Consider the following 18,291-nt stretch of genomic DNA (forward strand, 5'->3'; position numbering starts at 1 on the left):
TTGCATGGGCATTTAGCTTTCAAAGTTTTCTTCAGGTATGGGTCAGGCACAGGACTTCTGGGCACCACAGTGTCTGCTATCCCAACTCTATCTCTGTACTTTAGAGGTCCTAACTGGGGCAGAATAAAAAGTACAGATCTGAAACTTAGTAATACAGGTTTCCCACCTGCACTTTGCTCTCTTATGTGGCTTATGCTGCTGGAATGTATCACTGTGTTCTTGCAGTTATAGCCCAGAATGCTTTGGGACTGGCTTCAGGGGGCTTCTGTAAGACTATCTTTTGAACAGCTGCTGTCTCAGAGATTTGCTTTTAAATATTTTAAATGAATACTGTATCAGGCTATGCTGTAAGTATTTGAACTAACTATGTAGTGATGACAAAGGCTTCTCTGCCAGCTGTGGAGCTTGTCACATTGCCAAGGGGGATAGTGGCTTGAGGTTGCTCTGGAAGTGTACTAGTTAGTGGGATGTCTTTGTATCACATGCTGTGGTCAAATCTGTAGATAACTTTGTGGCCTCATGACAGTGGTGTGCAAACTATAGATAAGAAAACCCACTGTACAGAGCAGCTTCTGTGGTATGTTTATGTGGTACCTCTAAATGTGGTGCTTGCCAAATGCTTAAAACCACTGAGCATTGAGGCATCTGGTGAAATGTAATGTAGTTGCTCTGAAGTTAATGATGGCTGTCATTGTGCAATGTCACTTCAGCTACTTGGTGTGTATACTGATGCCTCTAGGCTTTTATTACCCAGCATAATAGCAAGTATAACTAGTAATTACATCATGCTTCTGTTTCATACTTGTAGTAACATCGAGTGAAATACCTTGCAATGGATTAACTACTTACTAAAGCTTGAGTCACTGAATACAGAATGTATTTTGTAAGTTTAGTTAATAAAACCAGCTGATATTGAAAACAAGTTACTTGAAGGCTGGAAGCTGGAATTTCAGTAAGATGGGAAACTTCATTTGTTCTGGGGAGGAACAATAGCTTATGGCATATTTTGTAGATGTGTGTTTCTTTAATGGCAAACTTGCAGATTTCAGTCTTCCTCAGACTGTAGGAGGGGTTGCTAACCTTGTTGAGTTTATGGATGCAAGCAAGTACAGTCTTGTTGTGCAAGACTAAACTTAATGAAGGAGAAACAGTGTTTACTGTTAAGTAACTTGTTCTGTGTTACAGGTAAAATATGAGTGCCTTTCTGAGGAAATAAAAATAGGGGATTATTATCTAAGATTGCTACTGGAAGAAGATGAAACTGAAGAAAGTGGAGCAATCAAAAAATCGTGAGACATTATTAAGATAGTATCTCATTCTCAAGGTCTTTGTTTTGTTTTCTTCACTAAAATCTCATCTTTCTTAGATACGAATTCTTCAATGAACTCTATCATCGCTTCTTGCTTACCCCAAAAGTTAATATGAAATGCTTGTGTCTGCAAGCATTGGCCATCGTTTATGGAAGATGTCATGAAGAAATAGGACCATTTTCTGATACCAAGTACATTGTTGGGATGTTGGAAAGGGTAAGAATTATTTAAAATTACTTGATACAATAGTTAACATACAGCTAGTCCAACATATGTTCACATCCTTCAAGTTGCTGTGAAACCAGAGTTTTGGTTTTACAGAATGTGAAGCTGCAGCATGAATACTTTTCACCCCCATGCTGTCACCAAGTGTTCCTAGTATCTCCCCTTGATTCCGTTGAAGTTTCACTAAAAAAACCTGCTGATCATAAAGGTATTTCAAACTAGTATCTTTATCTGCATTTTGTTAGCCAACAGGTTTTCAGGTTGTACAGAAATAGTGTGAAGGAACTTTGTGTGATATTAATCTTGTCCTTGCTTTTGAAAAATGCAGAAGCGTAAAGCTTTTTAAGAGGAGAACCTTGTTCCATGTTGTATTATTTTGAAATACTGACTTCAAGAGTAGTAGCAACAACCCCAGACCTAATGAAATGGTAGCCTTAGATGGGCACATATGATGGATTAGATTTTTAGTGGTATCTACTTTGCCCTTTAAGTGTCTGTTAAGGTATGTCTGACAACTGATACAGCTTGCAAAAATACATTTCCATGCAGTCTGGAGAAAGGGTTCTTTGCTAATGTCAGTATGGGTTTTAGATATGGCTATTGTAAGTGAAACTGAACCAATGCAGTCTTGTTATTTTGTCTTGACTCTTGATAGTCTCACCAGAGATGTAACATCAAAGACCCAGTCTGTCTGCTGGCTGAAAGCATTCTCTTTTTCTATTGTACTTGTTAACTGGCTCACTGGGGAATCCAAATGTTGTACCTTTAGAACAACAGACTTAGCAGAAAAGTGGGTTTGAATGTCAGACCCAGAGCAACAAAGGGGATGGAAGGCAACGAGGCCTTGCCTCCTCAGTGGCAGAAAACTACATTTATTAGTTGTGCATGAAACTGGACATGTAATAATCAGCAGGTTTATCCTGGGCATGGAAAAAGTAAATAGTGCAACTGTTGACTTTGGAAGGCAACTTCTAGTATGTGCTATCAAATACTAACTTGTCATCTTCCATTGCAATAGTGCACTGACAGGCTTGAGCGGGACAGATTGATACTGTTTCTCAACAAACTGATCCTTAATAAGGTAAGGTGGACATGTACACTTAACAGTAGTTTATTGGTCTTTCAGCTGTATAAAATGGTCTGAACTAGTCTTTCAGTGTTAACTTGAGCAAAAATTCAAGTCTTGAGGAAGTCTTAAAACAATGTTTGGTACAGCTTTCTGGGATGTGGTAGTTATTTACTGGTGAGAAAGCTGAAGAAAATGCGTAGATATTGTGGTGTTTATACTATTCTAGTCAGTTCAGAGAATGATTTGACTTTTCTCATGGACACTTGTTTGAATAAAACTGTTCAGTACTTGTAACAACTCTTGTCTAGAAAATGCTGGTGTTAACTCAGTTTATCCATTAACAGAAAAATGTGAAGGACCTTATGGATTCAAATGGCATTAGAATCCTTGTAGATCTGCTTACTCTAGCACATCTTCACACAAGCAGAGCTACAGTCCCTCTGCAGGTATGTGGCCTTCGTTTCTTACTACTCATATGTTGCTTTGCTAAAAGGACAATTCTTAAAAAAAAAAAAATCAACGTCCTTTTCACATTTCCTGTAGAAATGTGATATTTACACTGATGCTAAAGCTATTCTTATAAACATCAACTTCTAGAGCAATGTGATTGAGGCGGCACCTGATATGAAGAGGGAGAGTGAGAAAGAATGGTACTTTGGCAATGCTGACAAAGAAAGGAGTGGTCCTTACAGCTTTCAAGAGGTACCTGTCAGCTTCAAACTCTCTAACTTGACAAATTATTTTCATCCTGGTGACTGGGTGTGTTTCAAATGGTGAGAGGACAAGCTGTAAACAATGCTAAACGATATTCTCTAAATAACTCTTTAAATAAGGATTAAAGCTAGATAAGAGACTTGATGTTGTGCCAAGAACCACAGCCTTTTTGGTAAGGCTGCCTACCCCTCCATGCCCCAATTACACTACAGTTAATCTGTCAACTTTTACTTCATGTTTCTTGACAGTTATAAACACGTTGGAATTTCATGTAAGTATAGTAGTCTGCCATACAGCAGTTAAAAGCTTGTCTTGAGTGTGAATGTTTAGAAGCAAAGGTAGCTCTGAATGCTGAATCAACTAAGTTCATATCTAATCTCACAACAGATGCAGGAACTATGGAACAGTGGAAAGCTGACTTCAAAAACACGTTGCTGGGCTCAAGGTATGGATGGCTGGCGACCATTACAGGTCATACCTCAGCTGAAGTGGTGCTTGCTTGCCAGTGGCCAGCCTGTGTTGAATGAGACTGACCTTGCCACACTTGTACTCAACATGCTCATCACAATGTGTGGATATTTTCCCAGCAGGTAAACACTAATTTTCAGCAGAAGCGGTTAACTTTCTCTGGCAGATGTATAAATTCTATCTGGAAGCTTTTCTTAAAAACTAAGCAGTACATTAATGAACTGTATTAAAGACCCTCTTTACATAGTAGTAATTAATTCTGTGGGCAAATAGAGAGTTTGTAAATGAGACAATACTAATACTGTGAAATGGACTGCAAGAATGAATGCACAAGCTATGTGTGTTTCTAATGCATAGCAGTGTAGTCTCACTCTTGCAGGCAGGCTCTAGTTTAACTTAAACAAAGCTGCTTTAATGTGTAACATTAAGCCACACTTATCAAGTCTAACAACAAACTTTGAAGTTAACAAAAGAAACCAGACACTGAATATGATCTCAATAGTGTGATACTTATGGCTTAATGAAGTTCATTCTTGAAAGAGAAAAGGCATATGTGTGTTTACTGCTGTGCTGCTTTATTTTTTAGGGATCAAGACAATGCCATTATAAGACCTCTGCCTAAAGTGAAAAGGCTTTTGTCAGATAGTACTTGCCTTCCTCATATCACTCAGGTAAGCAACTCTTTGAAAATGTATCTGGATGAGCAAGTTTGACTTACTCAACCATCTTCCTTATGTGAATACTTTAAGTGGGACAAACACATCAAATGACATCTGTAATGTTCTGCAGATCTCTGGACAAGCAGTTGTTTGTTTCACTGGGTGTTGTTACAAATTTCAATATTAATAAATATTTCCATTCTTGGAGATACTGAAAAGCCACCAGCTGTAGGTGACCCTGCTTTTGAGCAGGGGGGGGTTGACAAGATGACCTCCAGAGGTCCTTTCCAACTTTAAATGTTCTGTGATTCAAACCTGTTATTTTTGGGCTGAAGTTTCTTTAACTGAAATTCTTGTAAGTTTACTGGCTTATCCCAATACTGAATTAGTTAAAAGTTCAATTTTGGCTAGGTAACTTGCGCTACTCAAGCAGCTAATGTAAATGCTTGTGTTTGATTTCAGCTATTACTGACTTTTGATCCTATCCTTGTGGAAAAAGTTGCTATATTGCTCTTTCATGTCATGCAAGATAACCCTCAGTTACCTCGTTTTTATCTGAGTGGAGTATTCTTCTTTATCATGATGTACACAGGTTCCAACGTACTTCCTATTGCAAGGTGAGGAAAAAGAATAGCTAAAAATACCTCTTGACCAGTCATGCTCTGAATGCTCCAGTGTGGCTTGCTAGAACCAACATGAGATTGCAAGCAAACACGGTCTAGAATTGCCTCCACATGGTCTAGTCAGTCACTGAAGTGGATTACTTATGACCCTGATAGGGAGGGAACAAGAGCATGTCTGATCATATAGTTCTAACAGTACAACTAGGCACGGCTTAATGTAGAAGAACAAATCATTATAGGTGCTAAAGCGTACTAATATAGGCTACTGATATGTTAATGTAGTTTTTGATAGTAATTGGGTATCAAAAGCAGTGGAAAAATCTAGTACCCTGTTTAGTATTGAAGCCTGAAACAGTTAAGTCAGCTTGAACTGCCTGACACAGATGCACTGCTTGTGCAGGTGGCTATTGCAGTTCATTCCAGTACTATTCCTCTAAATCCAACAGTTCATAAAAAGCTATTGAACAATTCCAGTTAAGTCTCTTCTATAGCAGAATGCATTGGGAAATGATTGCATGTTTACATGATGACTCTAATGTAACACGACTGTCAGCAGTTAGTGTATGATAATCTTGTTTCATCCCTGTAATGATGATCTAAGGGTGCAGGGGGAGGTTTGTAGGGAAAGGTTGTCTGTGTCTCTATCAGCTTCTTTTTTTGTGTGTGTGTGAAGAAAACAAGCTTTCAGGAACAAGACTTCCAAACTGAAATGATCAACATAAGGCAACATTCATAACACGGGAGTGCTTAACTTGGTGGAGTTCCCAAGGATTTCATGGACTTTGTACAGAGATTCGTTCAATTGTTGCTGTTACTCTGATATCAAAGTAAATGGGACTTGCCAGCTGGGCTATGTTGGTCTACTTATCTTTCAAAGGTGCCTTAAGTATCAATTAAACAGAAAATAACTGCTGTTTCTCTTCTAGGTTTTTGAAATACACACATACAAAACAAGCTTTCAAGTCTGAAGAAGTGAGTAGATTGCAAAAGTAACTACCTCTGTTTCCAAATAGTTTTGCAGACCACCTGTAGTTGTTTTAGCAATACTTGATGCTTGTTCTTTCTCCAAGTTCTCAAGAGTTAGAATTTAAGAACTATAAGGGAAAAGTGGGTGGGGTTTTTAGATCTCTAGTTGGTTAGCAAGACTGAATTCAGATTACCTTTGAGATGACAATGTGATCTCTTCTCTAGACAAAAGGTCAAGATATAGTTCAAAGAAGTATACTTGGACATATTCTTCCTGAAGCAATGGTGTGTTACTTGGAAAACTATGAACCAGAAAAATTTTCTGAGATATTCCTTGGAGAATTTGACACTCCAGAAGCAATTTGGAGCAATGAAATGAGGTAGCTGTTTTCTGTCAGAGGGACAAATAAATCTGAACTATATCTCATGTTGAAGAGGTCTTGTCTTTGACATGTCTAAAGAAAGCTGAAAATACCTGGATTCCATGGTTTCATTACTTCCCTCTGTTTGCCTTCTGCAAGGGCAATGTCCTGCATTGCCCTCTGCTCCTATCAGAAGTAACAGGGACAGGGGGAGCAGAATTGGCAGCAGGGAAGGGGAATATTTCCCTGAACATCTGACAACATGCTTTACATTTGCCTCTATCATACTTAAGTTCCTTTCATGAGTGGAGACTTTCACTATTTGTGGGCTGCTTTATACTTTACTCATTTATTACCAGCACCTGTCTAGGAGATATACCTCTAATATTACAATACATTTTTAGGGTCTCCCAAAAAGTAAAGAGGTGTTGCAGGAAGGCAAAATGTCACTTGACATTGTTTTTAATAAACTAATTTTCATGGCATTGAAATAGCTTTATAACAGAGTAGGATGTGAATCCTGTTCTGAATCCCTTCTGAAATGTGGGAAACTACTAAGGAAAGCTTTTTCAGAAGAAATCATTGTCACTGAGGATTGAGGACTGCTTGGCAAGTGTTAAATCAAACTTTAACTTTTAGGCGTCTTATGATAGAGAAGATTGCTGCTCATCTTGCTGACTTCACCCCTCGTCTTCAAAGCAATACAAGAGCACTCTACCAATACTGTCCTATCCCAGTTATCAACTATCCACAACTGGAAAATGAGCTGTTCTGTAATATTTATTACCTCAAGCATCTTTGTGATACGCTTAGATTTCCAGACTGGCCAATTAAAGATCCAGTAAGTAAGAAGTATTTAGGATTCATTTGGTTCTTGGTCTTTAAGAGTCCTAAAAGTGGGATTTGTAATGAAATGTAAGGGAATCAAATGCTAGGTTTGCAAGTAACTGATCCTGACTTTCAGTTCATAAGCAAATATGTTAAACATTTCTTTATCTTGAAGCAGAATAGTCTTCATGCCATATAGCCACTGCATGTTAAGTATGTCCTCTCTGTGGTGACTACTAAAAAAGCCAAATAAAGCATCCAAGAAACTTCAGAGTGTTTCAGTGAACCTCAAGTGATTGGGGTAGGGGAAATCATCACTTCTGGGTTCTTACTTGTCCCCACTGGACAAGAAACTGAGCTAACTTGGTGTCAGTACACTACCTCAATTGATGAGATCTTTTTTGATACAAGTCTATGGTCTAGATCTGTCTAAGCAGCTTTACTTATGCAGCTTTGTTGCAGTTTTTGTAGTATCGAGATGTGAACTGCATACAATTTAAGTGATTCTCCCTCTTTTAATGTGACTTTTACATAAACCTTTTAATCTTAAGGTGCTCTTATCTTAAATAAAATACAGCACTGTAGTGAAGCAAAGTCTTAATCACTATTGACTGGAGGGGGAAGCACAGTAACTGAAGTTAAAAGGATTAGGTCTTAAACTTAGGGTGATGAGTGATAAGGATTCATTAATAAAGCAGCACTTTTTTAATAAAAGATGATGTGTACTGGTGTCAGCATAAATGAAACAATAATGAATTGTAATTATTTAGGTTAAACTGTTGAAAGATACACTAGAAGCTTGGAAGAAGGAGGTAGAAAAGAAGCCACCTACCATGTCAATAGATGATGCTTATGAAGTCCTTAACCTTCCCAAAGGACAAGGCCAGTAAGTTGTTTTCATTATTTAAAGCTGTATAAGTACATTTACATAAACTCTGTATGCTGAACAAACTGAAGTTTCGTATCTTGGTACTTGCAACCAATTAGTGGTACCAGTTCAGTTATGTCTAGCACCTACTTATTTCACAGTGGAAGATTGCTTTATGTAAAAAGAAACAAAGCTTGAAAATCCAACTCCAGTGAGAGAATAATTGTAAAGTGTTCAAGAGAATAATTGTAAAGTGTTCAGATAAGCTGAAACTGGGGAAATAATGCTTTGATTTCTGTTTTAAAGTATTCACTAGGCTGTTGTACAGGACAAGCATATTAGACTCAACCATAGCGAGACAAGAATGTGGCAGAACTTGATTATGTTCACAGTGGAACTTGGTTTCTCTAATCATCCTTCTTCCCCCTGCCAAATATTGTCCTTTTTTTTGGTGATAATATCCTTAGGATGTTTTACCTCCTTTCTTGCCACTGGTTTCTGACTTAGAAGAGACCTGACAGCACTTTGTATTTATTCTTCAAGAACAGTGCACTTACTACAAATCAGGAACTACTAACTTTTACCACTTATAGCTCATTTAGACTCTTCATTTAGAAGATTCAGGGACTTCAAGGACCTTCTGGTTTAGTGTATTCAGTACAAGAGGTACTAAAATACTTTCTAAAATTTCTTTCTTTTGTGTGGCCATGGGATTACCCCTGCTCAGTGTCAGCTGATGAAGCAGGATTTTCAAATTGAAATATGAGAGCTTTGTAGTTTTCACTTAATTGCCGTTACTATGAGTACTGTTGTCAGAATCTAGGCTTGTTTTTCTGGCTTTTTTGATGTTACTCAATGTAATGGGACTTATTTTCTCATAGGCATGATGAAAGCAAGATCAGGAAAGCTTATTTCAGGCTGGCGCAAAAATATCACCCAGACAAGAATCCAGAAGGCAGGGTATGTACAATGCAAATTTGTGGTGTTATAAAGTGGGGACAAATTCAGCTGTTGTATGTGTTAAGAATTCTGAAATGCCCACTTAAATTTTCTTTCTCCCTTTTAAAAACTATGCCCTAGATGAATACTAGAATACAGATTAATACTACAGATGAGTAATTTAACTGATGTCAATCAAGGAATGTTAGGATTTCTACAGTAAACTGATGTAATTGGGTCAGACCCACATCTCAGTGTCAGGTTCAAAGAATTATACAGGACCTAAATAAGCTATTGTTCCCTTTCAAAGACAGACTGCATCCTCTGCTCATTCTTACAATCAGTTGAACTCTAAGTCAATTCCACCATGACAAAAGTAGTAAGTAGTTTTAGTCTCTTGCCTATGGCAAAATATAGGAGACAAACTGATCGGTGAACCTGTGTTCTTAAGGTTCTTCAGAGTATTTTCTGAAGTCCCATAAGGCAACAAAACTAGTGTTCTGGCTAATAACCTGGAATGCTTTATCTGCATCTAAACTGATACTGCAGACTTGTAGTAATTTAGGGGGTTCTTAGCAACTCTTAAGACTATTCCTCTTTATTTGCAGGATATGTTTGAAAAAGTTAATAAAGCATATGAGTTTCTATGCACAAAGTCTGCTAAGGTGATAGATGGGCCAGATCCAGAAAACATAATTTTGATCTTGAAAACTCAAAGCATCCTCTTCAACAGGCATAAGGAAGGTAAGCATGCTGGCTTAGAAGAATGCTTTATGTTCATTGCTTTAGTGGCCATTGTGGTCGGTTTTAATCTCCTCTGTTCTTGAATCTGTGTTCTGTTGATCTGGTTTCTGGCTTGCCACAGCATTATGTGGCTATGGTTAAGGGCTTCAACATAGGACTTTGTGTTCCATGAAAAAAATTTGTCTGCAGTAAAACTTATTTCAAAAAAGCATGAATAGCTCTTTGAAACTCTCTGCTCCCATACTAATCAGTTTGAATCTTCCTCCATATATAACTTAGACTTACAATTCTGTCTATGCAGAAAGTCCTCACTACTACTCAGTCACCCAGATGGCAGATTCTGGGTACAAATTACACTTGTGTGGCTATTAAAAATGAGACAATCTTGCAGAAATCGAGTGGTGTTAGTCTTCTGGTGAGTGTGCTGCAATACCACCTCCTTCACAGCCCAGTGGGGAAAGAGGGATAGCTAGAGTACCCTAAGCCTTGGCTCTAGCTGGCAGCTGCTGGCATGTACAAGTCTTGCAGAGTGAACAGTGTTTTTCTATATAAGTGTTACATTGTAATGGTAAACTAAGAACCTCACATGCAATCATAGCTCTGTCAGTTGTGTGGAGGCAGTGACAACATTAGCATAGATTTATGTAGGTCAGCTTGTAGTCAGCTCCATACTGCAAGATGAAATTGTTCTTTAGCACTGCTGAACCCTAAAGGAATGAAAAATATAATTATTGAAAACATACGATTGCTGTGTCAAACTGGAAAAGGTCCTTATAGGCTTATTGTGTTGGACAATCCTGGCCTAAGACAGACAAAGCAAGCTATACTTGTGTTTCTCTGGATACAGACAAGCATCATTTGGAATGCTCTGAGCTTGGGGGCTTGCTGAGCTGGAGATAAGTCTTTTTTAATCTCAAATGAGTTCTTTCCCTGAAGCTCTGTCAGCTTCTAGCATGAACAGCCTTATCTGACAAGGAGCAAGATTGTGTGGACTGCTCAGTCTTGCTCCAGTTTTCCCAGGTGTTGGCTTTCTTTGACTCCTAGTCCTTATATATCTGATATCTCTTCTACTGATAATTATGCAGTTGTTTAAAATCTTAGACTCTGCGTATGTGTAAGCTTTGACTTTTTTTCTCTTTCAGAGTTGAAACCTTACAAGTATGCGGGCTATCCTATGCTGATAAAGACTATTACCATTGAAACATCAGATGACCTTTTATTTTCCAAAGAATCTGCTCTGTTGCCTGCTGCTACAGAACTTGCTTTCCATACTGTCAATTGTTCAGCATTAAATGCAGAAGAACTAAGGAGAGAAAATGGAATTGAGGTAAATGGAAAGAAACTTATTGAAATGAATTCTTTTAATCTTTTTGACAGCTAAAATTCCTAGATCCTCAATGCATAGGACATCAGATGCAATTGAGAATCACTTTTGGTCTTGATAACCTTGTCCATTCTTACTGTCCCTTTTCTGGATGCACTAGGAGAAGCATTTTGCAGAGTATACCTCTTTTTGGAGCTAGGCTTGTCTGTTGAACTGTGGATAAGCAAACTACATATGATGTTTCTGTACTTACAAAACTCTATTGAGAGCTGCTGCATTCTGTATGTGAAAGAATAGATAAGTGTGAACAAGTCACTTGAGCAGAAGGGCTTTTCATTGCTCATATTAGGAACAGATTTGTTTAGGTTGGAAAAGACTCTTGAGAACATCGAGTCCAACTGTTAACTGAGCACTGCCAAGTCCACCACTAAACCATGTCCCTAAGCGCCACATCTACATCTTTTAAATACCCCCAGGGATGGTGACTCAACCCCTTCCCTGGGCAGCCTGTTCCAATGTCTGACAACCCTTTCAGTAAAGAAATTTTTCCTAATATCCAGTGTAAGCCTCCCCTGCTGCAACTTGAGGCTGTTTCCTCTTGTCCTATCGCTTGTTACTTGGGAGAAGAGACCAGCACCCACCTCACTACAACCTCCTTTCAGGTAGCTGTAGAGAGCGATAAGATCTCCCCTCAGCCTCCTTTTCTCCAGACTAAACAACCCCAGCTCCCTCAGCCGCTCCTCACAAGACTTTTGTGCTCCAGGCCCCTCACCAACTTGGTTGCCCTCCTCTGAACACGCTCCAGCAACTCAATGTCTTTTTTGTGGTGAGGGGCCCAAAACTGAACACAGTACTCGAGGTGCGGCCTCACCAGTGCTGGGTACTGGGGAACAACCACCTCCCTGCTCCTGCTGGCCACACTATTTCTGATGTAGGCCAGGATGCTGTTGGCCTTCTTGGCCACCTGGGCACACTGTTGACTCATGTTCAGCCAGCTGTCGACCAGCACCCCCAGGTCCTCTTCTGCCAGGCAGCTTTCCAGCCACTCTTCCCCAAGCCTGTAGTGCTGCATGGGGTTGTTGTGACCCAAGTGCAGGACCCAGCACTGAACCTCGTTGAACCCCGTGAAACTGGCCTCAGCCCATCGATCCAGCCTGTCCAGATCCCTCTGTAGAGCCTTCCTACCCTCCAGCAGATCAACACTCCCTCCCAGCTTGGTGTCATCTGCAAACTTACTGAGGTAATAGTTCACATGCAAGAATGCGATCAACGCTAAAGCACCAAAGGCTAGTACCAGTGCTTGCAAGGAATTTTGCCCCTATAAACCATCTGAGCAAGGAGCAGAATGTCAAATGTTTCCCTTTAGCTATTACAAATGGGTTACCAGCTAATGTTTTATTTCTGCTAGCCTTTCAGTTTTTGTTGTGACTGAACTTGTGCATCATCCAATCCTCACAGGTATTGCAAGAAGCATTTAATCGTTGTGTAGCAGTCTTAACTCGTTCTAGTAAACCAGATGATATGTCTGTACAGGTAAGTTGCAGCAACTTTAATTGATTGTATCAGCTTCTCAGAAGTCTATATAGTATAGTGTATATATAATAATAAATATAAGTGTCTGTATATATAATATAAAACATTGATGTATTATTATATATATTCAAAAATAGGATTGTAAACATGCATTTCCCCTCCACTTGGAACGAATAAAATACTGCTTTTTGTAGGTATGTGGATATATTAGTAAGTGTTACAGCGTAGCAGCTCAGTTTGAGGAATGCAGAGAGAAGATTACAGAAATGCCTAACATCATTAAGGACCTCTGTAGACTACTGTATTATGGCAAGGTAAGACCTCCTTTCCTTTGCCTAAATGGGTATTTAACTGTTAACTGTTTAGGGAAATGTTCTGCTTTTAAGGGAGATGGGACAATTGCAGAGACTGATCAAACCCTTCTGTAAGATCCCAGCTAATCATTATGGGATACAGATCTCTACTGCCTTGTTCTCAACACTTGTATTTGAATGCATTTAGTGGACTTAAAATGTAATCACTATAAAGATCCAGCTACTTTTGCCTTTTAACTGACATGTCTAGCTGGTTGGTTTACTGTACTAAACCAGCAGATAAAAGTACTAGAGCTAGATCCTATATAAGCAGATAGACTCCTAAATCAGCATAAACTCTGGGAACAGGATTCAAGTTTTGTTGCCATTTAGCTCTTTAGAATTTATGTTATATAAATGCTGAATTCTGTCTGAATTAAGAAAGGAAAGCTTGTCTGGAAATTTTCACATGGGGTATGTGAAAACATAAGACTGTAAAACCAGTAACTGACCATAGATGCTTGTGTGTTCTTTACTCCCTGCAGAACACATGTATTGCCATAGAAAGCTCATCTGGGAATCTCTGTGACTTTCTTGAATTGTTTTTCCACTAGTTCATCAATGCTTCTTTCTAATCATATAAAATAACTATTCAAGTAATCTTCCTTTAAAGGATGCTGACTAATCAGTTTTTTGGCTACCAGACACTTAACTTTGCATATGTTCTTCTGTGTACTTCAGTTTTAATCTCTGTGCTGCTTAGTACTCTGGAATTAGCAAGTTTTGGCTTTACATCTTTGGTAAGGAAGACAGTTGGCTTTCTTTGGTCACAAGTACTAAGGCAAACTTTTTTCCTCCCTCAGAACATACCACGAGTAGCTTCTTTGGGAGTAGAGTGCGTTAGCTCCTTTGCCCTAGATTACTGGCTACAAACGCACTTGTTCCAAGCTGGAGTTCTCTGGTACTTACTGGGTTACCTCTTCAACTATGACTATACGCTAGAGGAGAGCGGTATTCAAAAAAGTGAAGATTCAAATCACCAGGTAATCTTAACAAGGTGCATGCTTTCAAATACCGAAGGCTGTTGCTTGCCATCTCTTATTAACAAAATATTCAAATACTTGTTAGAATCATTGAATTACATGAACAATAATGTTAATAGAGCAGTTTTGGGTGGGGATTTTTGTGTAGTAGTGTAAATATTGTTGTTTGGGATTTGGTGGTTTTTTTAGAGTAGCTCATGTTTTTGAGTTCAAATGTTAAAGCTGCCAAACCTTGTAGTTTCTGGTAGATTTAATGCAAGAGATTTTATCTACAGTGAACAGTAAAAAAAGTAAATTTATGCTAGCAGAATAAAAAAAGTCTTTTTTTTGTCTTGAGGCTCAACTGAAGGGATTGTCTAGTAATATCAGGAACTTATATGAAATGCCTGCTGTAGGGTAATATTGTCCCTTTGCCTCACAGCTATGTAAGTGGATTTACACTTCCATTTCCTTAAATGGTGACCCTCCAAGTATGGCATTTCTTCCTCAGCTACTGGATGAGATGAGCTTTGAACAGTCTATTGTAATTATTAACTCTTGTATCACTGTCATAAAAGGCTTATGCTGATATTTGACTGTGCTAGCAGGAACCGTTGTCTGGTCAGAAGCTATTACACTAAACAGCTTCTGTAGCTTTCAGCTCACCTTGGTGCCTCAGTTTTTCATACTTACCAGTGCTCATGTCTAACTGCACTTATTAAGCCCACAACATAGTGATTATATTGTGCTGTTCTGCAGCAACTAGTGTTTTGTTGGACATCAATGCATAATTAGTGATGCAGATCAATAGAGAATACTAATTCTGTTTGTTGTGGTGCAGTAGTGTTGGACAACTCTTTCTGGCCATTCTGATATTTCTTCAGTAGGCTGTAGGTTTTTTATAACCGTCTTTGTGTTTTTCAGGAGGTAGCAAATAGCCTTGCAAAGCTCAGTCTCCTGGCCTTGAGTCGCCTTGGAGGGTATCTCTCTGAAGAACAAGCTACACCTGAAAACCCAACAATCAGGAAAAGCTTGGCTGGGATGTTGACACCCTATATTGCAAGGAAACTTGCTGTGGTCAGTCCTACTGAGGTAAGCATCTGTTGGCCAAAACTCTCTAGTGATTTATGGAAGGAATACCTGGTCACTTCTAAAACATTGGACTCTTAAACCAACTGATACAGAGAACAGCAGTGTGATTTTTCTTTGCAGTTAGAATAACTGCAAGGAAAAGAAGCTTTTTTAGCCTCAAACACTATGGACAGGAACAGTACCCTATAGAATAATATTCGCAAAACAAATATAGGAGCAAAGAAGTTAACTGTTGAAGGCTCAAGGATATAATGATAATGGAGAGCAAAGGCTAAACTGCTCTTTTCAAAAGAGGTGCCAAGGAAGTCATCTACAAAGAGATACTGCAGATAGTTGCTGTTCACTGTCAAAGATAGATGGAGAATCTGAAGTACATCTGGCTCAAAGCAGAATAAATAAAAAATTGAAATATAGATTGTACTGTACCAAATAACTTACACATACTGTTTTTCCAGTATGTGGGAAACTTGATACTTTAAACTTGCTCATGAAATTGGTCTAGCTGTTAATGAGCTTGGATTAACTAATGTAGTGAAGCATGCTGATTACTGTGTATAATGATCCAAAAGTGGTGTAAACATTCCTTGTTTCTTAGACTCTGAAGATGCTGAACAGTAACACAGAGAACCCCTACTTGATCTGGAACAATGGGACAAGAGCTGAGTTACTAGAGTTTTTGGAATCTCAACAAGAAAGCATGGTTAAGAGAGTAAGATACCCTTTACTTTAAATCCCACTACTATTTTTTTTTTTAAACTGTTTTTTATTTTGGTATATCCACTTGTAATGCAATAGTGTAGTTAATACAAGTATCCATTGTTGTCTACTCCTAAGTCACTTCCTTGATTCAGTAGTCTTAAAAAGAAAAAAAACCTAAGAGTTTGGGGTTTTTATTTCTTGTGATGTTTCAGTATGTCTTGAGCTTCTGACTTTTAGCAAAAACTTTAAATTTTCTGTTCAAGTATTGTCTATTTCATTATCGGCTTATAGCTTTACACTTTCTACAAGATTATTTTCTGTCTGAGCTTGTGCTGCTTATCTCTGCTTAAAGGGTGACTGTGACAAGAGCTATGGATCTGACTTTGTCTTCAGTGACCATGCAAAGGAACTTATTGTGGGAGAGATTTTCGTTAGAGTCTACAATGAGGTCCCTACCTTCCAACTAGAGGTGAGATGTAGCTAAAACCTTCCTGTTGAAACTAGCATTTGGAATGTTACTTCTTCCTCTTTATCTGTCAGTGCAAGCAGAGTGGAGAAAATACAAAAATCTTACAGAAGCTTCCTTCAGCATGATCAGGATGTTATGGCATATCTTTCTATTGGAGCAGAATAAATTAAAAAGGACAATGAGTTTGTCATAAGATGTGCTGCTTCAGATGTCTTAATGCCTTTTTTCTACAAGCTTGCACTGCAGATGCTCGGGTTGATTCAGTAATTCCAGGAGGTAGCGATTCTGCCTAGTGGCTTTGCTGTCCATCTATATATATGGACAAACATACACCTCAAGAGTACTGTTGAAGTAGTGGTAGATTTCTAAAGGTATGTTTAGATATAAATAGGGTTAATGTGCTCTGGATGTTATAGTGATCCCAGTAGAAAAGTGTTTCCTGTCTGCCTGGCTGGAAGAAAGGCGTATGTGAAATGTAGGAGAAGTTATTTGGATACACTTTCTTCTAGCGTGAATACTGTTGCATCACACAGCTAAAAATGCTCTCATCTCTAATTTAAAGCTTCCTAAAGCATTTGCTGCAAGCCTCTTGGATTACATAGGCTCTCAAGCACAGTACCTTCATACGCTAATGGCAATAACACAGACTGGGAAAGTAGAGTCCAATCAACATGGAGATCGGCTACGGAGAGTTGAAATGGCCCTGGAGGCTCTGAGAAACGTGATAAAACACAACCCAGGTAGGCTTAAAACTGAACTTCACTGATAGGCTTTCTTGTGGACAACCTTAAAAAATGCGGACCTCTGTAGTCTTTATCTTCCAGCAAGAAGGAAGCTTGTTTTGCTGGCTAACAGACTTTAGCATTAAGCCATGTAGGCTTGTTTTTTTGCTTTTTTTACTGGAGAACAATATCAGTAGATGTATTAGTTTTGCATGAAATTCAAGCTTTATCTATTTTTTTTCTCTGAAACATTGGGTTTTTAACTCTAATTCTAGCCTGCTTTTGCCAGGAAGACAAACTTGGATGAAACTTTCTGTGATCCTTCAAAGACTCTTTTAGCTAGTAAACACCTAAAAACATGCCAGGGCCTTACTAAAGCAGGAGGAGAAGATGCTCTTGAGAGTGGGCAGCTAATAGCAGCAAAGATTTATGAGCAGATACCAATGTACAGACTGGAAAAGCCATAGACGAATGATTAGGATGTTTTCCTACTGTATTATATATTAGTTCTAAAAGCAACTCATTCTCCTATCATGGCTTTTAGTAGCAGCTGTTTAGGTTGTTCTCAGACTGGATTCTTTGTATTTGGCAGTTGTAAGCCTGAAGGCAGCTGTTACTGCTGCATATAGCAACCCTACTCTGAGCTGGGAGAATCAGAAGGGCAAGTGTATTTCAAGAGAAGTAGTACTGATAATCAATGATAAATAAAAAACCTGAACTTGCTTAGCTGTCTTGTAAGAATGCAAGTAACTGGTAGTCCAAGAACTAGCTCAGTTACTTGCCTTAAAGGGAGGAAGTATCCTCTGCTTTTGAAATACTGTTGACCTGAGATTTTGTGGAAGATAGACTAATAGACAGGACTTCATAATCTTCTAATTCTGTAGTAGGTGCTGTCCTGTAGGAGCTGTTACAACTACTGTGGCAGACTATATACAGACATGTAGTCTTTAACATTCCTCTGTATAGTGAAATGTGGGCTTGGGATGGCCTTCAGTGAATGCTTTGGCTAACATGAAGAGAATAATTTATTTGGTCTCTTGCAGGTTCTGAGTGTGAATGCATAGGTCACTTTAAGTTGATATTCTCCCTTCTGCGTGTTCATGGAGCTGGCCAGGTGCAACAGTTGGCTCTGGAGGTAAAAAAAACCAAACCAGCCAAACAAACCAAAAATCAAACCCCCAAACCCTCCTGTCTGGGTGCTCTACATAATCAGCATGAACAAACCTGATTGTGTGTGATGGGTTAACGCTGGCTGGATGCCAGGTGCCCACCCAAGCTGTTTTATCACTCCCCCTCCTCAGCTGCACAGGGGAGAGAAAAAATATAACAAAGAGCTTGTGGGTCGAGATAAGGGCAGGAGAG

The 18,291-nt window shown here is 38.8% G+C and overlaps 1 protein-coding gene across 2 annotated transcripts in view; it reads left to right on the forward strand.

Moving 5' to 3' along the window:
- Positions 1-18,291, forward strand: part of DNAJC13 (DnaJ heat shock protein family (Hsp40) member C13) — a 58,574-nt gene that overhangs the window by 28,698 nt on the left and 11,585 nt on the right. For both annotated transcript variants that reach the window (XM_075054978.1, XM_075054988.1), the window contains 23 exons: positions 1,186-1,289; positions 1,367-1,526; positions 2,554-2,616; positions 2,949-3,050; positions 3,202-3,306; positions 3,706-3,908; positions 4,373-4,457; positions 4,908-5,062; positions 5,995-6,040; positions 6,260-6,414; positions 7,036-7,237; positions 7,995-8,110; positions 8,974-9,052; positions 9,640-9,775; positions 10,918-11,102; positions 12,558-12,632; positions 12,827-12,946; positions 13,789-13,968; positions 14,872-15,039; positions 15,635-15,748; positions 16,091-16,207; positions 16,770-16,947; positions 17,973-18,064. In XM_075054978.1, coding sequence (XP_074911079.1) covers positions 1,186-1,289; positions 1,367-1,526; positions 2,554-2,616; positions 2,949-3,050; positions 3,202-3,306; positions 3,706-3,908; positions 4,373-4,457; positions 4,908-5,062; positions 5,995-6,040; positions 6,260-6,414; positions 7,036-7,237; positions 7,995-8,110; positions 8,974-9,052; positions 9,640-9,775; positions 10,918-11,102; positions 12,558-12,632; positions 12,827-12,946; positions 13,789-13,968; positions 14,872-15,039; positions 15,635-15,748; positions 16,091-16,207; positions 16,770-16,947; positions 17,973-18,064 — 2,940 coding nt within the window. The remainder of the gene's footprint in view (positions 1-1,185; positions 1,290-1,366; positions 1,527-2,553; positions 2,617-2,948; positions 3,051-3,201; positions 3,307-3,705; positions 3,909-4,372; positions 4,458-4,907; positions 5,063-5,994; positions 6,041-6,259; positions 6,415-7,035; positions 7,238-7,994; positions 8,111-8,973; positions 9,053-9,639; positions 9,776-10,917; positions 11,103-12,557; positions 12,633-12,826; positions 12,947-13,788; positions 13,969-14,871; positions 15,040-15,634; positions 15,749-16,090; positions 16,208-16,769; positions 16,948-17,972; positions 18,065-18,291) is intronic.

This window comes from Buteo buteo, chromosome 2, assembly GCF_964188355.1.
Source record: "Buteo buteo chromosome 2, bButBut1.hap1.1, whole genome shotgun sequence".
Taxonomy (NCBI): Eukaryota; Metazoa; Chordata; class Aves; order Accipitriformes; family Accipitridae; genus Buteo; species Buteo buteo.